Source organism: Antennarius striatus, chromosome 16 (genome assembly GCF_040054535.1).
Source record: "Antennarius striatus isolate MH-2024 chromosome 16, ASM4005453v1, whole genome shotgun sequence".
NCBI lineage: Eukaryota > Metazoa > Chordata > Actinopteri > Lophiiformes > Antennariidae > Antennarius > Antennarius striatus.
The window spans coordinates 14,112,492-14,139,803 of NC_090791.1; the positions used below are offsets into that span (position 1 = coordinate 14,112,492).

Here is a 27,312-nt window from a genome sequence, read left to right on the forward strand (position 1 = left end):
AACGTGGTAAAATAAAGACAAGCATCACCAGTATGCAGATATTCGAATACGATAATGCTGATAATTATTTTTTATAAATTTGATTTTCATTTTTATTTCGAATTACTAATGTTGGAAATGACGTAACAATCCCGTTAGTCTGGTGTTCTGACATGCAACAGACCGGTTCCTGATTTACCGCTTTCCTCTGGATCAGCACCTTGGACAGCGATTCACTGAATTTTTCATTCAATCATCGGACACTGATTTCTGAGCTGAAAGACAATTAATGTCCACTTTATCTATTTTCATGAATAACCATTTCTGGATAAAATGTTTTGCAGTAACTCAGATGATAACTGCTGTGATAAACGGATTTTCAAATAAACCTACAGATCAAATCACAAACTTTTCTATCATTTTGCTTTAGGGTCAAGAGTGACACACTACCCAAATACCACTATCCTGGTTGATATATCCTGGTCACCATGGTGTAATTATTACCGTGGTTTTAGGAGTAACAGAAGAGAAAATGAAGAAAATACCGTCCAATTCAAGTGCTGGATTTGAACATGAAACACACACCACCACTGTAATTAACTAGATTTGTGTTTCTAGTGATGAACACAAATCTAGTTCATCCTTAGGAACCATATATATAAACAGAGAAACAGGACATTCAAGCTTTTCTTGTCCATTTCTATTATTTTCAGAAGATTTAAATCTAGATTTGTGCTGCTGACTGCTGTAAACACATCATTTGGTCTGGGGCAAAGCATAATCTATTTATTTACAGGTTAGTCTAAGCAAAATGAAAGGATCAGTGGTAAGTGAATAATGACGACAAATATGTATGACTACAGTGTTTATGGACAAACAGCAGTTTAGTTTATTCACACAAATCCATAGACAACAAATGTCTGCAACACTGAAGAAAACAATTTTCTCTTTCACTAGACAACAGGTGATGGATGGTTCTAAAAAGAGAAAAAGGTACATGTGTTTTGCTCACTGTGTTATCAAACAGGAGCACATGCCTGGACACGAAGTTCAGTTATTGTCTTGAGAGCGTATATAATCACCAGATGTAACAAAATACAGAGAGATCTCTCAGTTAAGCTCAGTTGATTTATCCCTGATTACTATCGAGATGCTGAGACCCTTGGCCTTGAAATACCTACTCAGAGAAAAATAATACTGATCATAAAATTCAATAGTAGCATCTTTGGCTCTTGTTAGCGAAACTGCAATATACAATTATTATTATTTTTTATTAATAAAAGGTGTTGTTTGGTTTTTAATTTCATAAAACACCAAGCAAAAAAAACCTGAAAATATGACAGAATTAAATAACCGCCTAAGTGTATCAATTTTGGAACAAAAAAATCAAAATCCGTGATGGAAGGGCTACGAGTCATATTCAATCATCTCACTTTACATACAATTATGGTCCATAATGACGATCATATCCACACAGAACACAAAAATAAAAGGCAACAAACATGTTGGATCCAATTGGTTCCATACATCACAATAGTTTCCAGGTGAGCTTGCAGAGGCCATCTGTGTTCAGAACATGCAGTGCTTTCAGAACACTGCTTTAGTGTGTTATTGAGGTAATTATCTCACATGGCCTGCTTTCATGCCTCAGATTGGGACAGCAGGCAGCAGCTCCCACAAACTGGATTATGTCATGAAGACAGCCTCCTTTGGCAAGGACCAGGGGTCTCAGACAGCATTTCTCTGAAAATGATGCTTTAGGGAGCAGGTTGCACCTGGAAGTCAGTCCCAAAGTGTCTGATCTGAGCATCAGTCATCGATAGATAGGTGGTCCTCATACTGGGTGAATACTGCAAGGGAAAGACACAATTTAGCACATCTGTATTTTAAAAACAAATTAAAATGAAAAACTTATCTTTAAAATGGTGTTATGTTTGAATTTTGGGAGTGTTTCTTTTGATATGCCTTTTTATTTAGGAGGTGGGGGCATCAGAGGGTGGTAATCTACTTAAGTGGGAAGCATGGGGTCACAATAACATTCACTCACATGTACACATGATAGAACAGTGCCAGGATGTCACACAATTGAGGTACTAAATGGAGCTTTAAGGGAGCATTTGGGTTGCTGGTTAAAAAATTATGTACATTAAGCATTGTTTCTGGAGGAAGGTCCACAAATTCATTGGAGGGAGGAGGATTAAAATGAAATCAAAGAAATCAAGAGGAGATTAAGACAACAGAAAACTTACAGTCTCTAAAAATCTGAGTGAGAAAGGAAAATAACAAGAAAGTTAGTTGAAGAACACTGATTAATATTCAGCAGATAATGTGATTGAGGAAGAGCTCACATTGAATACTTGAGTGAACTACAGATTTATAATTGACTGACAAAAAATAAAAGAAAAATCCAAAAGAAATACACTCTAAGATGTCTTTGTATCACAATCAAACACAAGGCAGTGCCTGAGAAAGTGGAAGCAGACCACTTTTTAGCTCAACTTCAACCACTGATATCTTTACAGTCATCATAAATTAAATATTGTTTACTCGAGATTAAAAACCACAGAAAATAACTACAGTATTTTGCATTTGTATTGGTTCCGTACAAGCCTCCCTTTCACTGTGCTTTTCTCTCTGCCACCAGGCAGGATTGTTCCTGCTGATTTACAGCACAAAGTAAGCACATTGCTATTGTGCAGTCAAACAAGAAAGGATTTTTTTTTCCCACAGCTATCCCATGGTAATGGTGGAACAAATGTCGAAACTACCCTGCAAAAGACGTAGGTGCAAGACAAAGATAGAATCAATAGACTCAAAGGAAAACGAGCATTATTTCTATGACCAGTGAGTAGGAAACTGAGTAAAGTGGGAGTTTTGATGTTTACCTATGACCTTCACAGTCAAACTGAGAACTGAGCAACTACAAGTAGCTTGAATCTAACTGTGATTCTTCAGGTTGATTCTTGAGAAAGAATTGAAAAGTTGCTCGTTTTCATTTTAAATATTCATTTCATTTATGTAAACTGAAAGCGCAATTAATGATTCTTTCCCTGTCTATGTGTGTGTGTGTGTGTGTGTGTGTGTGTGTGTCTTCCCTTCAAAAAGTGTTTCAAGTCTTTGCACACTTAGTTCAAGCAGCGACGCTAGCAGATAATCATTAAAATGCTCAATTCTAAATATTTTGGGATGGCATGTAAAAGTTAATAATGTAGTCATTTTGATATTGGCACAGAGCCTCAAGAACATTATTGCTTTTACACTTATTTGCATTTTGCATCTATTTAGTTTTACACATTGAAAACTAAATAGATGCAGCTTCTTATGAATTGCATGAAGAAAAAAAAAAACTTCACTTAAAGAAAACATTAACTGTAGAATTGCCAGTGAAATCTCTATTTCATCCAATTTTACTCATTAGTATTAGCCATTACTTTAAAATAATTAAACATAAAACCCAAGGAGGTGCAAAAACGAGATGGTTACACTTCCGTCACTGGCCAGAAGAGGGCAGTCTACCATCACTCAAAAGGCGACATCGTTCTAAGTTCGTGGAGGTTGTCTGAATTTTCATGATTATGGTGCATGATTTCTGTTGCAGTAGACATGAGGTCATTGACACCATCATCTTCATCAAACAAGGGACACTAGAGCCCCATAGGTCCAACGCACCGAAGGCGGTGGCGATCCTCTCCCTATCAGCGGCACATTCTCGTATCGAGGACTCCCTCCAAACAGCATCGACTGATTCCTGTAGCAGAAGAGAAGGGGAAAAAAAGTGTTAAGAGATTAACCACACATATGCCAGTTTACTGTCACCCTCCATTTGATCTTACATGTATTCAGGAGGTGGTGCGACATTAGAAGCTGATTGTGACGTTGGGGGAGGGCTGGCCTGGCTACCCAGGCTGCTCGCATAGCTATAGAAACTGTGGATGTTAGACCTTCTGGGGTTGTAGGATATCCGCCGTGCTTGGGGATTGAATGGGTCCTCCTCATCTATGTCGTCATACTCTTTGTCTCTGGGGACACACACACACACGTCACATGCACACAAAGGCAGAAATGGGAGGGAGTGTTTGCATGAACATTTTACAGGACAGTATTGCCGAGAATACAAAATAGGATAAGGGGGTTGCTTGGTGCTGACCTGCTGCCCATTAGCGTCCACACTCTGAAAATTATACACATCATAGTGGAGAGAGCACAGGCGGCCAGCAGGGAAAACAAAGAGAGGTAGAGGAGGCCTTCGACTCCATCGTAGCAGACACCCATTAGGGAATCCAGGTAGTCCTAGAAGAATGGACAAAGTAAAATTGTCACGTTTTAGAAGCAACAGTGTTTTCCTGCGGCAAAACACACCTGATTACTCAATCCGTTTACTTTATTTGCTATAATGACTTACAAACTGATAATGCCCATCATATTTGCATAGTTGTGTGTGCCAAAGTGCATGAGCACACATCATGCTTCATGTTTAATAAAGAGTAAATCCTCCTGGCATATACAAGGTGTTCCAAAAAATGTATATAACCTTTAGCAGCTGATATTTAATGTGTTCATGTTTTGTTTTTTTTACAGATGAAATGCATCGAAGTCAATAATGGTAGCAAGACGAAACTTCAAAGAAAGGAACTTCGTTCTAAAGAAGAAGAAAGAAGAAGACATACTGTTTATTATCCCCGTAGGGGAATTACTTTTTCCACTCCAGTCCATTTTCCCCCACACACACATACAGTATGTATATGGTACAGCCCCTGAAACACACACAAACAAGGGGCTTGTACGGCATGCAGGTGGATAATGAGGGGTAGAGCAGTGGACAACTCCTCACTGGTGCGCCCTATGAACGGCTTAGGGGGGGGTGCCTTGCTCAAGGGCACATCGGCAGTTTTTAGGAGTCTGTTCACGCTTCAGGTTTTTTTCATTCCACATGGGATCTGAACCGGCGATCCTCCGGTCCCCAGCCGAAGAATTACTGGAGTGAGCTAATGCCGCCCCCATGCTACTGGAAATATGAAAATGCAGTTGAAGTCCAAAGACAACTCAGGAGGGAGTCTATACAAGAACCATTAACACCAGTTACCATCACTTGAATTAGAGATGACTTTGAAGCTGATGGAAGTGCTCAGAGCATCCTCAAGAAGCGTTCCAGAACACCATGGACATCCAGAAGCCACACAAAGGAAGAAAGAGGTCTGGGAATGTCATTTTAGAATTAAGTTCCTTTCGTTGAAATTTAGTCTTGTTGTTATCACTGACTTCATTTATTTGCAAAAAAACCCACAAAATATTTAGTCATCAGCTGCAAAAGGGTGCATACACTTTCAGTACACCATGTATACACAAGACAAATAGCTTCTACCCGTCATCCCTTTTTTTTGGGGGGGGGGGGGGTGTTGTTGTTGATGTTGCAAATGTGATGAAGGTGTGAAGTCTGTTGTAATAACATGTCCAAAAAGAAGATCAACTAAATAAATAAAACACACCTATACAACTTGCTGACGTTACCCATAGAGTCCCCACCCTCCATCTTACTGTATGTGTTTGCTTTTATTTATAAAATGACACACCTAAATGCAGCCTATAGCAGCTCATTATGAGATGAAGGCTCTACTGAGTTGAAAGCCCACATCTGAGGTCACATTAGGAACAGCAAGAAAAGCAAATGCAGCAGCAGGACCTCTGACTTACTTACAGAAATAGAAACCTGCTAAAGGAATCTTTCAGAAGAACATGGGGTGTTTAATGGAAATCTAGCAGGTACACATGGTTTCACAACTTCAACTAAACATAACAAAGAGACAAGGCCTGAGCGAATCACAAGGTTACACCTGTCCTCCAATTAGTTTTGTCGGTTGTTAAAAACACACACCTTGTGCAGTCCGCGACAATCGAGCAAGGCTGTCAGCTGGTGTACGCTGAACTCAGTGGAGTTTAACAATCGCTGGATCCCCAAAAGGTCTCTCTGTACAACAAGGTACGAAAAAGAGGAGAGAATGATTCATCCATTCTTCGCAATCTGGCGAAAGAGCCCATCAGTCGGCCACTTACCTCTGCAGTGGGAAAGAAAGGGACAGAGAACTGCAGAAAGTTCTGGATCTGGGTTTGCATGGTGGTCAAAGATCGCTGGCAAGCTGTCAAGGACTGTGAAACACAATGAGAGGATCATATTAATGAGAGCATTGTTTGGGAGCAGTATGCCAACAAGTAAATTGGTGTTAAATAAGGCTTTTTTAATGCGCTTAACAGGAGGACACACTTCTCTCCAGACAGATCCGTCCAGATTATCCTTCACCGGCACACGTCTCGCCCACCAGTCGCATCCTCCTCCCACACCCAGAGCCCAATTTCAAGCTTAAACAAAACATTAATATTCATATCAAGTAGGCCATCAGAGAAAAAAAAAACATCCTTACCGACTTAACAGACATGGTTTTAATCCCTAAATGGATGCTACAATGACAACTAAGCATGTTGGTTTCTGTAATTATTGTTTAAGGATTTATTGTGTGAGAATTGACTCAATACACTGTATGTCACACAGATGTAGTGTCGCTCATGAAAAAAAGCCTGAAATTCTATAAATATTACAATACATAGTAAAAAATTCACATGCTTAAATTTCATGATGCCCTCAAGCGTTGATGTATGACAGGAGTTGTTTGAGAAATAAAAGATCCTTTATTGGTAAAGTGGGCATCAAATTCACGCTCCGCAGGACACACCGATCATCAGCATTAATTATGAAATGGTTTATCTTGATAAAAACATGATTACCTTGAATTACTGACCAATGTTTTATTAACATGCTACTTCAATCCTTTGTTATCCTCACACTGTTAATGATGAAACAGGAGCACGACAGAAAAAAAGTTGGAGAAGTCCTGGGTTGTGACAGACGAGGTCAATTTTATTATCATGAAACTGTTCTAAAGTAAGAACTTGATGTTTTCTTCTGGTAAGTCCTATGAGGTGAGCTTCATTGTCTTGCAAGAATGGTAAAATATTCTTTCAAACTCATTCTAGCTCAGACGCCACACTTGGAAAGCACGTGCTTATTATACGGCGTTATATTTCTAACTCTGTTGACCTTGAAAATGTGTGTTGGAATTGCAGCCTGAGTCTCATATTCTTTGTAGGGGTTTTGGAGAGGTTGTGTGAGAGCTATATCATCATTGTAGTTACTTTTGGATACATACAGTAAAGTAGATATATTTAATATTGACAGTACCCAAAGGCAAAATTTATGCACCGCTAATTGAAAGGAATCATTTTTTTCAGTAAAATGTATCACTATAATTTAATCATGGAAATTTTCCCGCTGTGGGATGAATAAAGGTACATCTCATCTTAATTTGATTTTTAAATATAGCTTCAAAATTTATGATGTAATGTGTCTTTTGGAAAAGCCAATTAGGGCAAGTAATGCTCTTGGCTGCCTGGCATCGAATGAGGCAAAACTTCACGAAAATAGCAAAATATCTTTCTCTTTTGTGACTGTCAGTAAGCATCTTTTTTGTCATTACCTGTTGGAAGGGGTTTGGCAGATTTGGACTGCAGAACAAATAATAGTGTGCAACATCTAGAGGGGGAGAGAAATAGGGAGTATAGGAGGTTAGCATCGCATCCTAATATTCAGTGACAGAGAGCCAGTATCTGTGCTATTCTGCTTGCAGAGATAAATTACCTGCACTGAGGAAATCCTTGGTTTGGTTTACAATGAACTTGTCTGGAGACACGCAGAAGTCACTAGTGCCCTGTAGAGAAAAAAAACAACAACAAAAAACCAAGATGTTGTAACTCTGCAGCAATGCAAAGCCAAATGTGGGGACTATTTATTCAGTCAACTCCATGAAATGTCTTTTGCTGCAGTTTCAGTTGAGGAAAATGGATTTTGCAATGGGTAGATATCGATGAGTTCTCAAATGACAAAAACCATTTGCTGTGCAGCACTTCATACAAAAGCCTTCATATGGTAACTGAAAGTCGTAATACAAATGTCTCAAGACAGTTGCGATACATCAGTATTGTGCGTGCATGTGCATGCATACACCCACACACACACGCACATAGATTAAAAAAACCACAGCCGCAATGTAAAAATGTGTGATGTAGCAAGCAGACTATATCTGCCATGCAGAACATGTAATGCTTTGCTGACCATGGGTGAAATCTAAAAAATGATTTTATGGTCTGTACTTCATCCGTGGAGAGATGATAATGCGTTTGCATAAACAATTAGAGTCAAGGTCATAAAGCCTCTGCGCACATAGTCAAAAATATAACGTAATAATTTCTGACACACATACATGATTAACAGATAGGATAAAAATAACAGATCAAAAGTTAAAGTGTTACATTATTTATTCCTGAAGAAGTCTTGCATCTGTTGCTTTTCAAAAAGGTCAGCTCTAATCAAAAGGTAGCTTTCTACATATTTTAAAGCAAACTCAAAGGAGTTACAGAGTAAACTTACATCCATCTAATGAATCAATGATATCTGTAAAAAAATAAAATAAAAAAAAACACGACTCAATACAGGATGAAATAAAGTAAAACATGACGGGTTGCAACTGCAAAAGCAAGACGAGACCACAAAGGCAAAAAAACAAACAAAAAAAAACAGCCGTCCAGATGTGATATGGAATGAGACAGTCCACAGATGGAATAATCAGCAGGGGGCAATGAGATAGAGGCGAGAAGATGGTGAAAATGAGGGATGAGGTTACTCTTTATACCCCGAATACTGCTCCTAATGCATGCCCCATTAAGGCCAGATGTTCTGCACACATGTTGTACAGACGAGAAGACAGAATTATGTGTCAGACAGAGAGGGGGACATAAGGAAAAGAAAATAAAGGCAAGCACAACCAAAGAAGAGATTTAGAAGTAAACAGAACTAGTAATTAATGCCCCATACAGCTTTGTTTACGGTGGAGGGGCTATGGCTTGAATAGCCTAAAAGACTGGGGACCTATAATCAGCTTTACTGCATGACTGACTTGAGGAAAAGCGCCGGCTGTAAACCAGGCAACCATGTACAGACTCTCTCTAACAAGGACGTGTCCAACAACACACGCTTATTGACAGTAAGACCCAAAGGAGGCAATCGCACGTACTGAGAAGCTAAAAACAAGAACCACCATCACCATCCACCGCTACGCGTACGGGTCACAACTGATGTTGTGGTCAGAGTCAAGGGGCTCCAATTAAAAACAAACACAAATAAATAAGTGACAAGATTTTAAAGATATTAAAGATTTTCTAAGAAGTGAAAGTGTTTTCTCACCACGGCCGTAGCGGTACCCGCTCCCAGGGAGGCCCAGCTCAGGATCAGAGACAGTGCTACAAACATCATGGTCCTGGGAGGAAAATGAAGGATGGAGAGGAAGAGAGAGAGAAAGAGAAGGATGAGGGAGATACAGACAAAGATGTACAAGGAGAGGAGATGAATAAGTTTGTCTTTGTCCCAATATTCTGCAGTCTCTTTCAACCTCGTTAATTTGATTTATTCCATTCTGTGTTCAGTTTGGAAATTACTCTCCTTTCTGCTGGAAGACACAGATCCAACTTGCATTTCGTTCTCGTGCATCACAGATTGGACAATACAGCTGAGATTCAATTTTTCATGGAGTTATATAAAGATAAATTAACTTATGACTTCCTTGCTGAACGCACTCTTTGCTTCCGAACTTAGAGAAAAAGATTTATTCTGTTCAGAGTTATGTTGGAATGAAGCAGTTGAACAAAGGTCTCACAAAACCGTGACATAAATTCAACTATCAACCCTTTAACTGATGTTAAGTTGTCAATCACTGTATGAAATCACGGTCAGTTACAAACTTTGTTGACTTCCTATTTTATCTGCAGGGGCTGAAATCTATGGATGTAAATTATATTTTTTTTAAAAACAAACCTCTCCCCTATGATTAATCAGAATTTCTTAGCAGTTGTTGGCGGAAGCCAGAGAATGTGCTGCAAATTAGAAAAAGCTCCCCTGATGGATGCAGGGAAGCTGCAAAGCACTGTTCTCAGCTCAGTGCTCAGACCTTCTTGAAAGCACCAATAAAGTAGCCTGAGAGCACTTAATAATTAGTTAAAGGAGCAGACCCATTCTGCTGGAGTGATCAATAGGCATTTGAGGGATCCATCAGAGATGGATGTGAAGAGTGATCCTGAGTATCATCCGCTAATACTCGCACATAGACGGCACTAAATTGGGCAAATGGGATGGGAAGGAACGCGTGGATTTGCCTGTTAGACATTTAAATTATTTGTTACACCTCACTGGAAACAAGTTTCCTCCATCTTTTTGACCTTTTTTATAGATTTAGAATGTAAACTTTTTTTTTTGCATTATGTCGAAAAGAAACTAGAGTAGCTTTTTTTTAAAAATAGTTTGGGGAAATATGAGAAAATGCATTGATCAATCTGATTGGCTGCTTTGACGCATCACAAAAAGGATGCGGTTTAATTGTATGTCGAAATGTAAGACAAATCAATAAGGAGAGGGATAAAGGCTGATTCAGTCTGAGGGCTGTTTAAAAATGTAATCCTATCGTTGGTGCTGTTAATGGAGTGACTCATATGGTGCCAGAGAGGCTGAATGGGCAGTCATTATCTACACACACACACACACACACACACACACACACACACACACACACACACACACACACACACACACACACACACACACACACACACACACACACACACACACACACACACACACACACACACACACACACACTCACTCTCCAGATACCTACGTGATGAGCAGCCACCGGGGCTGCTTGGCCATCCCCAGGCACATGGCCAGGCAGATCACCAGATCCAGGATCAGCAGCAGCAAATAGGTCAGCCATCTTTGAGACGGGAGAATGAAGTGTCAGTCTAACAACCCATTGATTGATCACTTCCACACGCAGACAGCATACTAATAGCATGTACCAGCCTCAGGAAGTGTCGGCCCCGACATATGTTTATGACTGAGCGTGTGAGGTCTGTGTACATCAAGCATCCTTGTCTCCTGGTTGGAGCCCATCTGTTTCAGGTAATTTCCAGACTGTTGGCTTAATAATTCAACACAACAAATCCATAGGCATTAATTTTTCAAGCTCCCCTTCACAGGAAAGACCTGCGGTCAGAGTGCGCTTGAACACTTAAGCGTATGTGTGTGTGTGTGTGTGTGTGTGTGTGTGCATGCGCGCGCGTGATTTTTTTTTTTTCTGACAATCCAAAGATGTGCAAATGCTCACGACTATCTCTTAAGCAGCTCCAGAGGTTTTGTGACTCTGTTAGCATTTTACCGAAAACGGTTCAAACGGTTCAGCACATGTTATATTCATATTGATACTTGCTGTGGCATATATGCAGCATTGCAATAAATCTGTAAAGTAAGGTCACAAGAAAGTATGAATCACAAGCGGTGTGTGAAGTAGACTGGAGGTACGCTAATGGAATGTCAAAATAATCTGCAGATTAGAATATGACTAGAGAGAAACACAGGGAGAGACGACAAATGGATTTCTTTCAGCACAAATAATAGGGATGAAACAGGAAATAGATTAGGGAGATAGGGTTTCCCCTGTCTGAGGAACGCTGGGGCTGGTCGTAACACGCTGCTGGTCAATATAGCCCTTCCTGAGGGTGATCGTAGAGGCATGGTTGCATGAAATCCAATCAACACCCATGAGATTTTACAAGAAGGTGGCATCTGTCCTCCCAGAGAGGATCCGGTAACATCACAGCCAATGAAAGACTAGCAGACAGCAATGGAGGTTATCTATGCTGTCACACCAGGAGTCAGAACCACTTGCTGGTTCAAAATGAAGTACAAAAAAAAAATTTATGAGAACTTATGCAAGCTAACTGCAGAGTCGTGCAGATGTTTTTGTTTTATCATTTTATAGGCGCTCGCTTGCTAATGTAAAACAGATTTTCATAGCAACCGGGGAGGACTTCAGGTCGTGAATCATGAATCATTCGCCCTCCTGCATTGTCAGTTTCCCGTTGCTGAATGCCAAAAACTCATGATGTAAAACCGTGTTAAACTTTTAAGGTGAAGGTTTTCAATAAATCTCTGGCGGAGGAACTCCAAAATCATCTGTGAAAATGGTGAACAGACTGGATACGGGACTGCAGAGGACATTATCTTTGACTGCCTATCTTTTATATAACCAGGGGCCAACTGTGACTAACAACAACAACTTACCGTAGACGCGGAGAGATGAGCCGCATAACAAGTAAACAAAGCAATAAACTGTGCTTTTAATCAGCTTGCTGCACATGCTTTCATAGGAGATGTGCCAATTTGGGCAACTTTTGTGGGCTTATATTCAACCGTGTGCACGGCAAAAGTGATACATCATGCACGCAGTGAAAGGTGTCTGTATCGTACATATTCAGAGTTGTCCAGTTACAATACACTATGTAAGCATCTTTTTTTAACATACAGTACGTTCCTGAATTAAATCCGGAGGAGAAATACACTGAGACTTGCATTTTGCAGTGTATTTTTACAATAGTTGCAAACAAGTGGTAGAATCATGAGTTATGGGAATAATTTAATGATATTACTTTGATGAACTCCTTCATAAATACATCTATACAAGCCTTGATCTCTGATTAGGTTTATGTCTGAACTGCATATGAAGGCAATCCTTCTGAAGACAGTTCCACCCTAAATCTATCTTATGTTGCTCTCTCCCTTCCAATTTCTTCCACATTAATCTTACAGTATGGTAATGAACAGATTGCAAATGTGAAACTTGACAGCGCAGCAGCGCCACTAAGTTTTATGTGCTCAAAAGTAAAAATAAATTTACAGAAGCTATCAAATTACACTCACAGTTTGGAGCAGAAGCTATTAGAGGCTCATAAATTGGTATCCAGCTTCTGATTTAATGTAATGCATGTGTTACTTTTTTTTTCTCTCTTTCTCACTGCTTATTGAATCTCAGTTCCCTGTGATTTCTCACAGATCTTTTCTGAAAGGAACATAGTTCTCAAAGCAAGAACCATGTCAAAATAACAACTGCAATCAATGTGAGCAATGGTCTGCGGGTAAGGAGATCATTCATGGTCTAATTGCCACTCTGCCACGCATAACGTTCTGTGAGAGCAATAAGCATTACAGCTGAAACTGCACAGTGGGCAATAAGCTCAATTTAAGCTTTCATTTATTTAGCAATTAGGAAAAATATATTTTCCGGTCTGTGTTCCTCAAGGGAGATCAATAAAATCCCTGTAGGTCTGTGTCTGCTATGGCTGACTTTATAGAGCTGCATGAGCAGCGTGTTTGCTTCAAACACATCCAGATGAAACAGAGCGAGATGATAAAGCTGTCACATGATGATCCTGCACTGCATTATTTTTAACGGGCAAAACGGAAAAATATGAAATGATGATAGATGTGTTGCATAAAAATTTTCAAATAAACATTAACTCAGCATAAAGGCAGGTAATGCTAACATAAAGTTTTACATTTTACAAACTGAAGTGCTACGGCACATAGTGGAGACAGGAGCTGTCGACAAAATTTCAATCTCCCCTCTGCAACGTGCCCTTCCTTAACTACATTCAGAAAGACGTAACCCATGACGTCAACCACCCGAGAGAAGGGAAACTCAGGCTCCACCTACCTGTAATACTCAATGAAGGCTGTCTGGTCAGCGACGGCTGACAAGTCAACATTAGCTTTGCTGACATCTGGCAGAACCATCATCTCGCGAATGACACTGTTGACTGACATTTGCATGATCCTAAGAGTCTGCAGGTAGTCTGGCCTTGTAGCAAAAATTTCATCCAGCCGTTGCAGATTCTGTTTCAGTCCAGTTTCCACATTTCCCAGAGATCCAGCAACCTACAGTATTGGATAAAATAGAGATAGGTATTGGTGTAGTGGAAAAAGTTAAGGTCCCATGATAAAATAGAGGGGAGGATGAAGATAGATCAGTGAGAAAGCAGAGTCTGAAGTTAGTAGGAGCAAATGTAAATTAAAAAAAGATGCATCTTAGAAAAAAGATTGAAATGTAGAAGGAATAGTGTAGATGGTAGAGTGAAAGAAACAGGAAGAAATTAACTTTGCTCGTCTGTCTTTCTTTGAGGGGAACACTGCTAGAACAAAATACGGATAATACCAAGGAGACCTGCTATAATAACTTCTTCAGAACAGAGTTAGAAAAGGCATGACAAAGAAGAGTAAACATATTTTACATTTCTGTCCAAGCAAAAACAAAACACAGCAAAAAGAAGCACTTTCAGTGCATCAACGAAGCTCAAAACGGCTCAATTTTAGCTGGATGCTGACAGGAGTAAATCAGGTCTCTACCGTAGCCCCGTTTCACTGAGAAATCACAGACACAATAACCTGACCCACTTTCACAGATATTTTAGAAAGAGGTGCAAAAAACACAATCCACTCTGCAAATGTAGAGAAAGAGTAAACCTGCCATCAAAATGAAAACACGTGCTTCAAAACCGCTGCCAGTGCAACAATAGGTCTTTCAAAACTGAGACTAAACATTGAATCTTAGGCAAGATTTGGGGGATTTAATAGTTCGGAAAACATGATATTATGTAGTTTGAAAAAAGATGTGAAGTGAAGGTTCAAACAGAAAAACAGGGAAACTCTTTTTACACACTTAGACCATAGTTACTTCTCTTTCCATCCTGTAAGTCATACGTCCACGGCATTCTCGGTCTTTCCTCCCATCAACGGCTGTTGCTGTCAATTGCAATATAATCTATTTATTCAATAGCAAGAGAAGATACTTTCTTCCTCAGGCTGATCAATCTTTCCAAAGTCATCAGCCACCACCACCTGTTTGAACGCCATGGGATAGTTCTCCTCCTATTGATCTGCTGCAAATCTCCCTGAATAACCTCCAAAAGCTTTCTGACAAACAACGTGTTGCATATAATCTGCACAAATAAATAATTATCACATTATAACCACTTATCTGTCTTGACTGCACTTGAGTTAGGTTTGAGAACTAAAGCTGTGAGTTTCCATTAGTTCCCTGGTGACCTAGCATTTGGTCTAATTATACAAACAAGAACAAACATCAGTCACTGAGCTTTAGAGGGGGTGTTAAAAAAATCTTAGGTGCCAGGATTTCTTACAATTTCTAGCAATTATTAAAATAGGTGATTAGAGACACAATGGCAATGGTACAATACTATAATTAATATTAAACAAAAAAGGACACTGCACACAGATCAGATTGCGCTTTAAATTTTAAGAATTGAAGCAGACCGCAAACAATCTTTATTTTCTTCTTTCAGGACTGATATTTCCCACGTTATGAAAACTCAACTCCCAAGAAGATAAAGATATCTGCCTTCTTTACTCTATCACTTTTCAAACACTCTCAAACTAGACAGATTTGAACTACAAAAGAGGAGATGAGGAAAAATTAAAGGCCCATCCTCCACTCCAACATTCCCAGAGGACGGAATGAGGGGATATGAGATCGCCAGCAAAGTGCTCCCACTCCCCACCTCGATGTTCCTTGTGTCTCAGATTCTTGCCAAATCTTATCTGCAACCCTATATGCCTGAGTGCCAGAAATGGGATCTATCAGCTGTAGCTGCTTTATGTGAGCCACATTTTTTCTCATCTCAACTATCTGGTTGCTCTTGAAAACTTACATTTACTCAAAGAGGGTCAGAAGAAGGCCTCTCAGTATCAGACACGCCTGTTAATTGAGACTGACTGATTTTACGGCTAACAGCAGCGGCACTCTTGAGTGCAGAGCGGAATGTAACTGCGCTGTTCAGTTTGACCTTCAGTGATTTTATCCAACTGTGATTTACTGTATTAACTGTTACAATAAAACAATATATATGATGGTAGGATTTAAACTCTAAGCAATGGTATATAATATATCTCAATGAGGAGATGCATTTACAGCGCTGATATTTAATGTGGAAGTGTGAAGTCTTATTTTTTTAAGTGTTACAAGATAGCTTTCACTTAAAAATTAAAGTGAAGGATAAAAATGTGGCAAAATTCCAAATGTGAAGAATACATTCTGAAAATTAGATGTAAATAACTCCATATTTGTTTGGTCTTGTCCCTACTTTGCCATACAATACATACCAGTGTGAGACATGCAGGACAGGAAACTAGTGAATTTAATAGAACGACAAGAAGAGCCAAGAAAGGATTTTGTAAACCAATCACGATGAGTGGATAAGTTCTTCTCTCAATCACAAGACTAAACACAGACTGTGGCGGCCTCAGATTCACGGGATAGATGGCCAACGGAGTTATTAGATTTGTAATTATATTACGCTCTGAGTTTGCAAGTGACAAAAACCTCCTGCAGCCATAGAATGTGTCCTGATACAGTCTTGACTGTTGTCAGCAAGAATATGAAATCATCAATATTAAATCAATCTCAGTACCTAATCCATCACATGAGAATGCTGCTCTGAAACCTACATCCCTTTTCAGGGCTTGTTGTCGACATCCAAATTAATGTTATCCTCTGCAAGAGCATTCAAACAGCGTGTGTCCTGCCATGTTCTTCATACGTGTTTTAATTGCATGAAAGATTTGCTGAGTTTAATGTATGGTCATTCTAAATGCTGCTAATATGACCAATATATTTAAATGAACAAGGGTAGATTGAATAATACCTGAATGATAATAAAGTTCAATCAAAACCTAATTTAAAACATATTAGTACTGTCTATCGTAACCCTTCATCCAACATGACCCAAATCAATGTGTGAGCTATGAATGGATTAAATCTTAATCTGCTTTCTCTTCAGTTAGATTCAGCAGAGTGGAAACAAATCACACACACACACACACACACACACACACACACACACACACACACACACACACACACACACACACACACACACACACACACACACACATCTGTTTGTGTCCACACATTAATAAAATATGTGTGTATTCTGATGTGTGGCACTGACATACAGTAGAGCAATGCATGCACACACACTCACACACATACAGTACGGATCATAAGACTGAGAAAGATGGAGCGAGGAGAGGCTTAACAGCCATTAATGCACTGCAGATGGGAGCTAATCCTCTTCTTCCTCATTGTGATTATTGCTTCTTTTCCTGACTCCCTTGCTCTCCTTCCCCTTTCCTATTCCCTCCTTCTCCTTCTAATGCCTCACAAATAACTTCCCTAAATGCAGGTCAGGACTTGTACAGAAAGGATCCTATTTTACAAATCTCCAGGGGGTAATTCCGTCTCGGTGACAAAAAGCAGATAGATACCCCTGCAGGGAGGTGCTCCCCCTTGAGACAGACGAATGTCCCATTAGGAGAAGAGGTGCTCTGGTGTCACGATTTCAAAAAAAGTGTTAGCAATCAAAATCATGTTTTACACCACCATGGATAATGCATGATATTTAGTTAGCATGGGACAGCCGGTTAGACTTTGGATGATGATGATGATGATGAAATTGTAGATTATATAGAAGAACTTGGCATGCTGTCCTTACCAGATTGTTGATGCCACCCAATGTGTGATTGGCATTGTAGAGAGAGTAGGTCAAATGGTAAACCCCATCGTTGGTCTGACTGTTTCCATAGAAACCCACTCCTACAGCAGAACTGTGAAGAGGATGAGAATCAGAATAAGTAAACAACAAGGGCACTCAGCAGAGCGCGTACCTTGGCCATGGTCCATTAGTTATTACATAAAAACCTAATCCAAATTATTAATGTAACCTAAGTTTCAAGAACATCTGCCAAGTGGTAGGAAAAAAATGGTGGAAAAAGCCCCATCTCACAATAAAAGAGTGTGAAAAGGATTTGGTCTTTCATCCAGATCCACCACAATAATTTTCTGGTTTCTTACCTGGAACAATTTCAAGCCTCCCACCATTTTTTTTGTGAAAATCTGTCATGCAGGTTTTGTATAATCCTAGTACAAGTCAAACAAAAGAAGAAAAAAAAAAAGAAACCAATGGGCACAGGCAGAAACATTACTTCCCTAACAGAGGTAATAAATACAAAGAAATTGGAAAAAAAAATCCCTATAATTATATATAGTAATGTAAAACAAATGGATTTGATGTCTGGGTTGACATTCTGTCTGAAAAAAGAACCCAAGAGTGATTGAGGCTTTTCTTCATTCATGAGTAAACTGCAATATTTATATATACATGTATATGCAGTACTATAAAATGTCTATAGAGACATATAGGGAAAGTGTATTAAGCACCTAAAAACCATTATACGTGTTACAGTAAAACAAGGTTTATTAAAAGCTTGATCAATACAGAGAGGAAATGAGCCAATGCTAAATTGGGGCATCTCCTGCCTGCTTGAAAGTTACTCCTTCCTGGGAAGAGGAGAGAAAACTCGATGCCAGGAAATTAATGCTGGGTGCAGTCAGATGGTCCTGCTGTTATCGAGATGAAGCACAGGGTGCATGAAGATGAGGAATGAAAGGATGGCTGAGTTGATGAAGACACAGTCGCGCAAAGTCACGCAGATCATAAACCATTCAATATAAAACCAATTTACTGAAATGAGTCAAGAAAGCTAAAGATGGTGATTCAGAATGTCATTTAGGTCCACGTGATTTTTACCCCAGCAACAGTCACACATGAGAAAATACCTGAGTTGTAACTAACAACTTGTCTTCAGTTGAAGATGGAGATTTAGTTTCACAGCTCGCAGCAGACTTTTACAAATGCAGTTATTTTCAACAGCCATGAAGAGTTTAGTGGGTTTTGGCATTACCACCAGTCTGCGTCGCCAACATTTTTTTTATTTTTAAACTAAAATATGCAACTGTTGCTGAAATATTTCAAATATGCACATGAATAAACGAAAGAAATTCAGACCAATTTCGTCCATTTCATAAACTCAATTTGTTCCTCCTTAATTGGAAAAAAACATCATAAGTCTATTGAATATTCAAAAGTGTAAATATGTACAGAGGTAAGTAGACTCTGCAGGAGCTCCACGTCTCACCTTCCTCAGAGACTGAGCCTATAAACCTGGTAAAAGGAAAGCCTGGTGTCTGAAACTCCAGTCAGTTTACTGGAGTCTACTGTGACACGAACAACAATTCTCTTTCGTCATTCTTTATTTTGTGAGAGGTCAGCAGCCACCTCCACTGCATTGAAGAGCAGCTCCCATAAACAGAGGAGGAAGCTCATCAATCGCAACTCAGATAAACATTGTTAAACAGGAGTTAGATGAGGCTATGTGCTCCGTCTGTCTGTCTGTCGGTCATTTCTCTACAAGACATCGCCATATATTCACAGTACCATACTTTGGGTAGGGGTGGATGTTGGGGAAAAAAAGGAATAAAAAATGTTTTTGTCAATATCATGGTAGCATTATAACAATAAAAAAACTAATATAAATAAATAAATAAAACTAGGCATAGAAAACATGTTTCACCACGATCCACAATTGCATCCAGATACCGATAATACTCCAGTACAGTACAGTAATGGAAGGGTGAAGACACGGCACTGCCACTGATATTTAGCCATGATACTGCAAATCCAGTCAATGCAGTTGTGAAAAAATTAAGAGAAAAAAAAGTCAGTCCAGTTCAATTATATTTTGGTGACAATTCATAAAAAATAGATGATAAACATTAAAAAAAACAACTACATGGATTATTTTTTCAAGGTTAGTGTTGATATGATATGAACATTGATATGCATTGATAGGATCATTAATGATATCCTCACAGTACTGAATAGAGTGCTCGTACCGTGCACTATGCACAAGTGTATCCATGCAATCTCTCAGAGGCCTGAATGCTGCAAGAAGTTACAGAAAGGACTCTTAAATGTTTTGCAATGGAGTTGAGTTTAAGTGACAATGATGTTGGCGGAGGTATGGACCTCCTGAGTGCTTTCTGCCATACATGAATATATTAAAAAAAACAGATAATCAGTGTACTCTTACAATCACTCATTTTCAGAAGACTTTTAATGCCATCTGTGCTGCAAACCACAAAAAAAGATGCACAGTAATGTACACAGAGACATGGCCAGGTTAAAGCTATCATCTGCACTGTGACTAAAGGAGGCTGGAGAAATGCAGACAGGATATGAAGTCTTATTTCATTTTAGCATTTAGCACTTATTTGTGGGTGTGTGTGTGTGTGTGTTTTACCCATCTGCCAGAACAATTTTACTGTAACCTTGTAAGCATAATGAAAAAAACCCTGCCTGTGTCTCCATTAAACTAGTTCCCTCTGGTTATAATGAAGGGCGCTGGAGGTACACCTTCTACAATCCAGTAAAAAAAAAAAAAAAAAAGATACAATTAGAGTCACCCTCACAATCCCCACTGCATGGCTATAATTGGAAAAAATAACATCATTCAGCTCGGCGAAGAAAACGGAACAATTTTTTGTCACACTTTTCAAGTTAATTGTGTTCCAGTTGATCTACAGTGGCCAGGATAATGAGCACTTCATTAACCATCCGACCAACCTAGCGACATGTCAGTGACAATAACAACCCACTAATGACAGTAAAGAAACAGTAATGACTCAGGACGTTGTGACAATGTTTAGCCTCCAGGAAAGCATTAGTGTTTTTGTGGCCTTGGCAACGATTGTCTGCAGCAACTAGAAGTGTGAAATTCAACACATTATACAATATAATAGGACTACAGCATATGTGCAGTCCTGCAGTTATTGGTGTTTTTGTTCATCTGTGAACATAAGACTTCACAGCCTGGATGATGACTGGACAACCCTTCTTTAGCATTCAAAACATGTTGTGAGCTGAGCAAACTACTACAATGAACAGTAATAGCAGATAAATGCTTTGGTTCTGTCGAGACCACTATATTGCCGCTTCCGCAAACTGAATTAAGGGGTGGTGCAGGAAGGTAAGATTTTGAGATAGGATTTGTTTTCTCTATATTTGTTTCTTTTCAATTTCTTTCAACCCCAGCTTTATTCTGAGGTCAGAAAAAAAAGTAATAATTTGCTGGAAAATGTTTCTATGGTGCAAAATGAGAGCTCTGAGTGGAGATGAGAGAACAGATCTTCTTTTGAAAGTTGCACGTAACAAAAGACCTTATGTGCTTTCACGTTAATTTGGTATCGACGCAGAAAACAAATTAAGTCCATTTGCTCTCACATTAAGCGTCACAGGTTTAAAGTCATATCTGCCAAATTCTATCACCTTTTTCGAAACTCATTCCTTATAATAAATAATAAACAGAGTATTTAAAGAGCGTTCAAGTTTGCAGTGTGCCAGAGAAAGTTTCCTATCTGCTTATTTGTGCTTGCATTTATTGAATTAGCATTGCAACAAAGATAAAGCATTCATCCTGTGACAATATGAGACAGCATCCACAATTATCAGTTAATAATATGGCAAAGAAATAGATAATTTTTGGTAAAAGGCAGAGGCCAAATCTAAGATTGCATTCTGTAGAGCATGTTGATGGAACAATTTGACCAATCAGAGATCAGTGAACAATCAGATGTGACATTTACGCGTCTCATCACTTATCCATTAATGATATGGCCAATCAGAAATATGCCAGATTTACCTGGCTGTATCTGGATTCATTGGAAAGTGAGATTTACAGGGCATTTATAATCTTCATTAAATCGCACAGAGCTTTTTACTTGTATTCTTATTTGGAGGATGTTAATGAATGTGATGCGGCATTGAAGGTCTTACGTAAGAAACAGCAGAGTTGAGTCATTGGACTCATATTAAAATTTGAGCATAATTCCATTTGACAATGCAACGCTTTGTTCAAGTGAGCCTAATTCTCCAATCAAGCTATGAGGACATGTTAATATGTCCTCACTCATCCTGTACAACCGGATGACATTTGTGCCTCGTGCCATCAGAGGGCACAACCACTCTCTCAGGAGGGGGGCCGAAGCCACAGGGTCATCAAGGTCGGCTGAGAAGGGATAGACGAGGGGGGCCTGGGACGCACTGTGGGTGCACTGTGGGATACTTTGTGGGGTTCCTTAGTGTCAGTTTACAGCTCGGTTCATCCACGTGTTTCTGATCATACATCGTCTACACCCAACGCTTCTTTCTTCTTTCATGTCCCTATGCTTTCCTTTTATTTCAGGTTCTTCTGTTTTTCTGTTGTTATAATTATTTCAGTATGTAAATTCTGTAATTTATACAACGTCTTTTGGCTGAGCCATTTTTTTTTCTGTCACTGTTATGTGTATTTATTGTATCTCTTGTGAGCAGATGTCACCTGAATTTCCCTTGGGATCATTGAAGTATATATCTATCTAGTTATTTGTCCAAATAGATGAGTGGCTTAATGCAAATCAACAAATAAACCCCCATAACTTTCAATTTCCTTAATGCTCAAGTGTTGAGAACAGATAAAGGCGAATAGAGAACAGATCGTGCCTGTCATACATACTGTAAATGAGAGTTTAGCGGTGAAGCAAAAAAACATGAAGGTGCACTTTTATGTTTCAACTTTTTTACACTCACCACATGAGGAGGCCTGTGATCACGGCAGCACACGTGATGCAGCATGTCTCTGGTCTTTTGGTGTCTTCGTCAATGTTCTTGTAGCAGCAGCACAGGCAGACCAGGTATATCGTCAAAACCAGCAGACTCAAACCTAGACCGATCGCACCAATGCATGCCATACATATCAGGGACTGAGGCAGGACAGAGGTGACAGAAAAGAGGAAAAAGACAAGTTTGTGGTTGAATGAAGGAAAGGGCTTCACACAGAAGATTAGATTCAGATTAATCCATAAAGTGGCAGCTGTGTGTCAGGCTGGGTGACCCACCACCTGAAAGGTCGACAGCACACGGTGAAACCGGTCATCAAAACACTCATGCGAAAAAGATATGTGTAGCTGTGCACTGATCACCATTATCAATGCTGATTACTGTCAACAGCAAAAGGGATAAAGCTCGCTGGTGGTCTCGGGGTGATGAAGACAGACTTTTTGCTTTTCTCCGAAGAAAATGATACAAGGCCACGGGAGAAGAGCACCATGTGACAAAGGGGCTTTCATTCAGCCTTGTGATTTCTTCGTGTACAAAATATTTCAAGCCTGAGGGGCAAACATGTAGAAGAATCTGATATTAAAAAAAAGTGACAAATACTGTCTAAATATGGACATGTACATGATATGCTGCATGATCAGCCCCCATAATACTCTGCTTTGTTTTATCCTCTTGATGATCTTTAAGCACCACATAGTAAAGACACAGGGGTACATTTGCTACAGGGCAGACAAAAATAGAATTGTTTATTTCCACCAGATTATAGTTGGAGGGGAACAGTTCTTGCATTTTACAACAATCATTTTATAATCCTGTTTATTTTCTTACAGACATGTCACATGATTTTTCATAGCGCAAACACACTCATAGTTTTCCGCGGCTTTGAGGCATTACACACATCAATTGATCTGTTTATCTTTACTGCAGCATCATAAAGCAAACCCCAAACCATTTCGAAAAGTGCTTACAGTGCAGCTCAAACATAGTATTACCAGACCCACAAAGGCATCAACCGAGGCTCCTCTAAAAGACATCGTAATAGGAACATTATTTTTAGTGGGCTCAAACTCAAACTTTGAGCTCTATTTTTATTTTTTTTTTATAAAACTGATGTTCAAAAGAGAAGAATGACCTTGATTCAACTTGTAAATAATTTGAAGATAGATTTTAATGCCCACAAGTTCAGACAGTCTGGGTTTGGCTGACAAAACAGAGCAATTATTCAAGTAAGTCTGTGACTAATTATTCTATTTCAATGATGATGACACTGTGAATTAATTCAATATTATTCTTTTGCATAATCTAAAACACATCTTTCTCAAGCTATGCAGCACTGAGCACTATTTTGCTCTTAGTTTCGTTATTATTTTCCAATAAGACAAAAACAAATTAGGAGCCAATCAACCCGAGACTGTCTCAAATACTTCAAAAACACTAAATCACAAGTCTGTGATTTAGATAACGGCTGAAAAAACAACAACAATCCAGCCCAAAAATTCCTGTACCTCCACAGGAAAACATTATATAGAGTATATTAGAGGTTAAATACAAATGTGATTCTGGCTGTGCAGGCTAACAGGCTAACCTGACCAAAACCTTAATACAATGATCAGCTAATCGCTGTTTGTTGAGAACATTGTTAATGAGCCAAGAGCTGCAAAGTAGAATTTTACACAGGTTTCCACTCGAGTTAGATTTCCTGTCACTATAACTCAGACCTTTCATATGCACTGTGCTGCACCGCTCTCCATCCTAATTTTCCACTCCATTATTTTGTAATTAAACATGCAGCCACTTCAATTTCCTCCAGCTGCAGTGCCGTAAAAAAGGCAAATGATGCATGGGAGAGAGAAAAAAAAAAGAGAGAGGCAGAAAACTGAGGTCTGTGAGGTCATGGATTTTTATTCTTCTCGGATGTTTGTGTGAATCACTCATAAGAGTGATGTGTGTCTGATTAAATTAAACAGGAAATAAAAACTCAGTCTTTTAAAGTGTGCCTGAACACGCTCTCTCTCCCATTTCCTCAAAAAACAACAGTTATTTGAGGACCTGTCAGCCCTTAAGATCGCCAACAGTCTCTGTGATACCAAAATGGTTATTCACTCCTCACTGCCTGGAATTCAGGTGAACCAGTACGACACTGCTGGGATTCAGTAACACAGAGGACATCGGTAATTGTAGAGAGGTGTGGTAAAAGACACAAGTCAAGTTTTGGGGGTTCTTGGTAATACCATTTGAAATCATATGGGGGAAACAAAAAGTCTGTAGTATCACACTGATGTGTTTTTACAAAGATCACTCACTTTCATTTCATGTGAATTCACAGGGTTGCCTTTCTTTAAAAGACAGGCCTGAAGATAAAGGGGCAAAATAAGTTTACTTATGATCAAAATGAGTATAATCAGTAAGCTGGATGGTCAGGTTACACAGCAAACAACTGTGTCCACAGAAACAGCATATTCTCTTCCATGAAAGACAATGCCTTATGATTTTTTTTAATTACATTTGCATAAGTGTTGCTGTTTTTTCTGTACTGCAATATGTTTTAAGTTAAAAACAAATGATAAAAAAATTAAGAAAGTCGAACGAATATGCAAATGGTGGCCCACAGGACTGTGTGCCCTACATTCTTATTGCTTATCTACAGTATGACTCCATAACCGAGCATGGATTGAACATCACAGATGAGGACACAGGGGTCGGCTCGATCAGTGAGAACAATGGACTTGCCTATAGGGACGCGTAAATACAACAACATAACCCCTGACCACCAAAAAGACCCAAGAACTCATTATAGGCTTCAAGAAAAGCACAGACTTCACTCAAAGCGGAAGTAGGGTGGAGGCTACCTCTAGATTCAAGCTTCTGGGAGCGAGCATCACTGAAGACCTCCCCTAGTACACCATCTCATTTACCTTGTGTAAGAAAGTAGAACAGTGTATGCACTTTCTGTGGATAACTAAAGAAGATGTCTCTTCTCACATCCTCATTAACTTTTACCCTGACCAACAGCATCCCAGTGTGGTACATAGTCGCGCTTTAACTGACAGGAGGGTCCTACATCAGGTGGTAAAAGCTGCTAAACCATCACATCGCCCAGCTCCCCTTCATCACTCACCAAAAGAGGCTTTCAACATTGTTGAAGACTCTATTCATCCAAACCAGATTGTTAAATCTGCTCACCTCTGGAAGGAGTGCTGAAGAACAACTTCTTTCACACAGCTGTGTGAACTATGGACTACTGCATAACACATATACTCACACAGTATACATATACTGTGTGTGTGTGTGTGTGTGTGTGTGTGTGTGTGTGTGTGTGTGTGTGTGTGTGTGTGTGTGTGTACGCACACATACACCTATATACTGTATTTATCACTAATTGCTCCTTCAGGCTCGATGATAAATTACATTTTACATTTCTGTTCCAATTATGAAATAATCATTTCACTCAGCTGTATATGCATATACAGTTTGTGTTGGACAAGGTATGCAATTTTGTGTACAGGCCCCTGAAAGTTGAATCTAATCCAACTGAATCTAATCTAATATACAGTTAATGTCTAGTGTCTTGTCAGTCGCATCACTACACCTGTCACTTTTTGAACACTTACTGCACAGCACACAGTTTCACATGACCATAAAGTTACTGAAAATAACTCATGTGGAAATGGGGGGGGGCGGTTATCACACAAGAAAAAAAAGTAGTTCCCTTGTTTGAAGTATTAGTCATAAAATGTAATTTTTCACAGAATAGATAAAATCGAGGAGAACTCAACTCATTGTTTCTAGAGTTTTTAGTATTTCTTACTATGGAAACCAAGTTCTGCTTATAAAAGAGTTGAGTTGATGATGAAGCTTGAAAAAACAAAGTAAGGGATACTTGGTGTAACTAATCAGTGTGTATCAATACATACATGGAGATGTAGAGAGAGCCATGGCCCCGCTAATGCAGGTCATGTGTGATCATGTGAGCGCTGCACGCGGATTCTTTCTATTTGGTCGTGGGACAACACAGGGATCAGTCTGGGTGGGGGTGACACCCACGCGTCACAACAACAGTAAAAACAAAGAAAAACGTCCTACACAGGGGTTGTGTTTCTTTGGTGTAACTTTTTTTTTTTTTTTTTTTAAAGTAAATCGTCCAAATTCCACTGTCTGCCGAAAATCACCGGAAATTCCGTGCGCTTTTACGCGTAAAGATCCTTTAAGTGACCAACCTGCTGATAATTCGCGTCCTCCGGATTGAAAGTGTTGTCAACCGGCTGGAAATAGAATGTGAAGTGCGGGAAATTGTGCAGCCAGTATGTCCACCACGGAGCAACATAATCAAGCCTTGCAGAGGCCATTCCTGTTTGCAAAGTACTCAAATGTTCCCAGGTGAAAAGTAAAAAAAACTAACAAAAAAAAAAAAAATCAACGTGATTTCTGTCTAAACTACAACAACCACAACATATTAGAGATTAAATTCTTCTTCTCACAGCTCAACTTGACAACACAAAAGAATATAACCACAATCTGGTCCATGGGTTCGCATTAAATCAAGAGACCGGAGCTTCTAACGCGGGTGACGCGTGTTTGTCGGTATGAACCTGCCTCCCTGAACAGGGAAGGCGGGACAAGCTTTTTGCTGTCAAGTGGTCCACTGGAGACTTTGATTGTAAGAATTAAACAGAACTTTACAGTTCCACACTGACTAAGAAGTAATGAACAGATCATCTCAAGTCACCGTTAAATCGTACAATTAAAACGATCGAATACCAACTTTCTGATTTTCCATCATGAGGATGAACCTCAAAGGTTCCTACAAAACTCTCTACATCCAGTCAAATTATA

The 27,312-nt window shown here is 39.3% G+C and overlaps 1 protein-coding gene across 1 annotated transcript; it reads right to left on the bottom strand.

The window, feature by feature from the left end:
- Positions 1-864: 864 nt before the first annotated feature.
- Positions 865-26,982, bottom strand: LOC137609847 (protein tweety homolog 2-like). Its single transcript, XM_068337182.1, has 14 exons — positions 26,697-26,982; positions 22,450-22,622; positions 17,479-17,590; positions 13,626-13,846; positions 10,752-10,847; positions 9,269-9,341; positions 7,667-7,736; positions 7,506-7,561; positions 6,031-6,123; positions 5,852-5,944; positions 4,127-4,269; positions 3,813-3,998; positions 3,649-3,727; positions 865-1,829 (listed from the first exon to the last, which is right to left on the bottom strand). The coding sequence occupies exons 1-14, from the start codon at positions 26,823-26,825 to the stop codon at positions 1,737-1,739; spliced, it is 1,617 nt and encodes a 538-aa protein (XP_068193283.1). The 5' UTR covers positions 26,826-26,982; the 3' UTR covers positions 865-1,736.
- Positions 26,983-27,312: the final 330 nt, after the last annotated feature.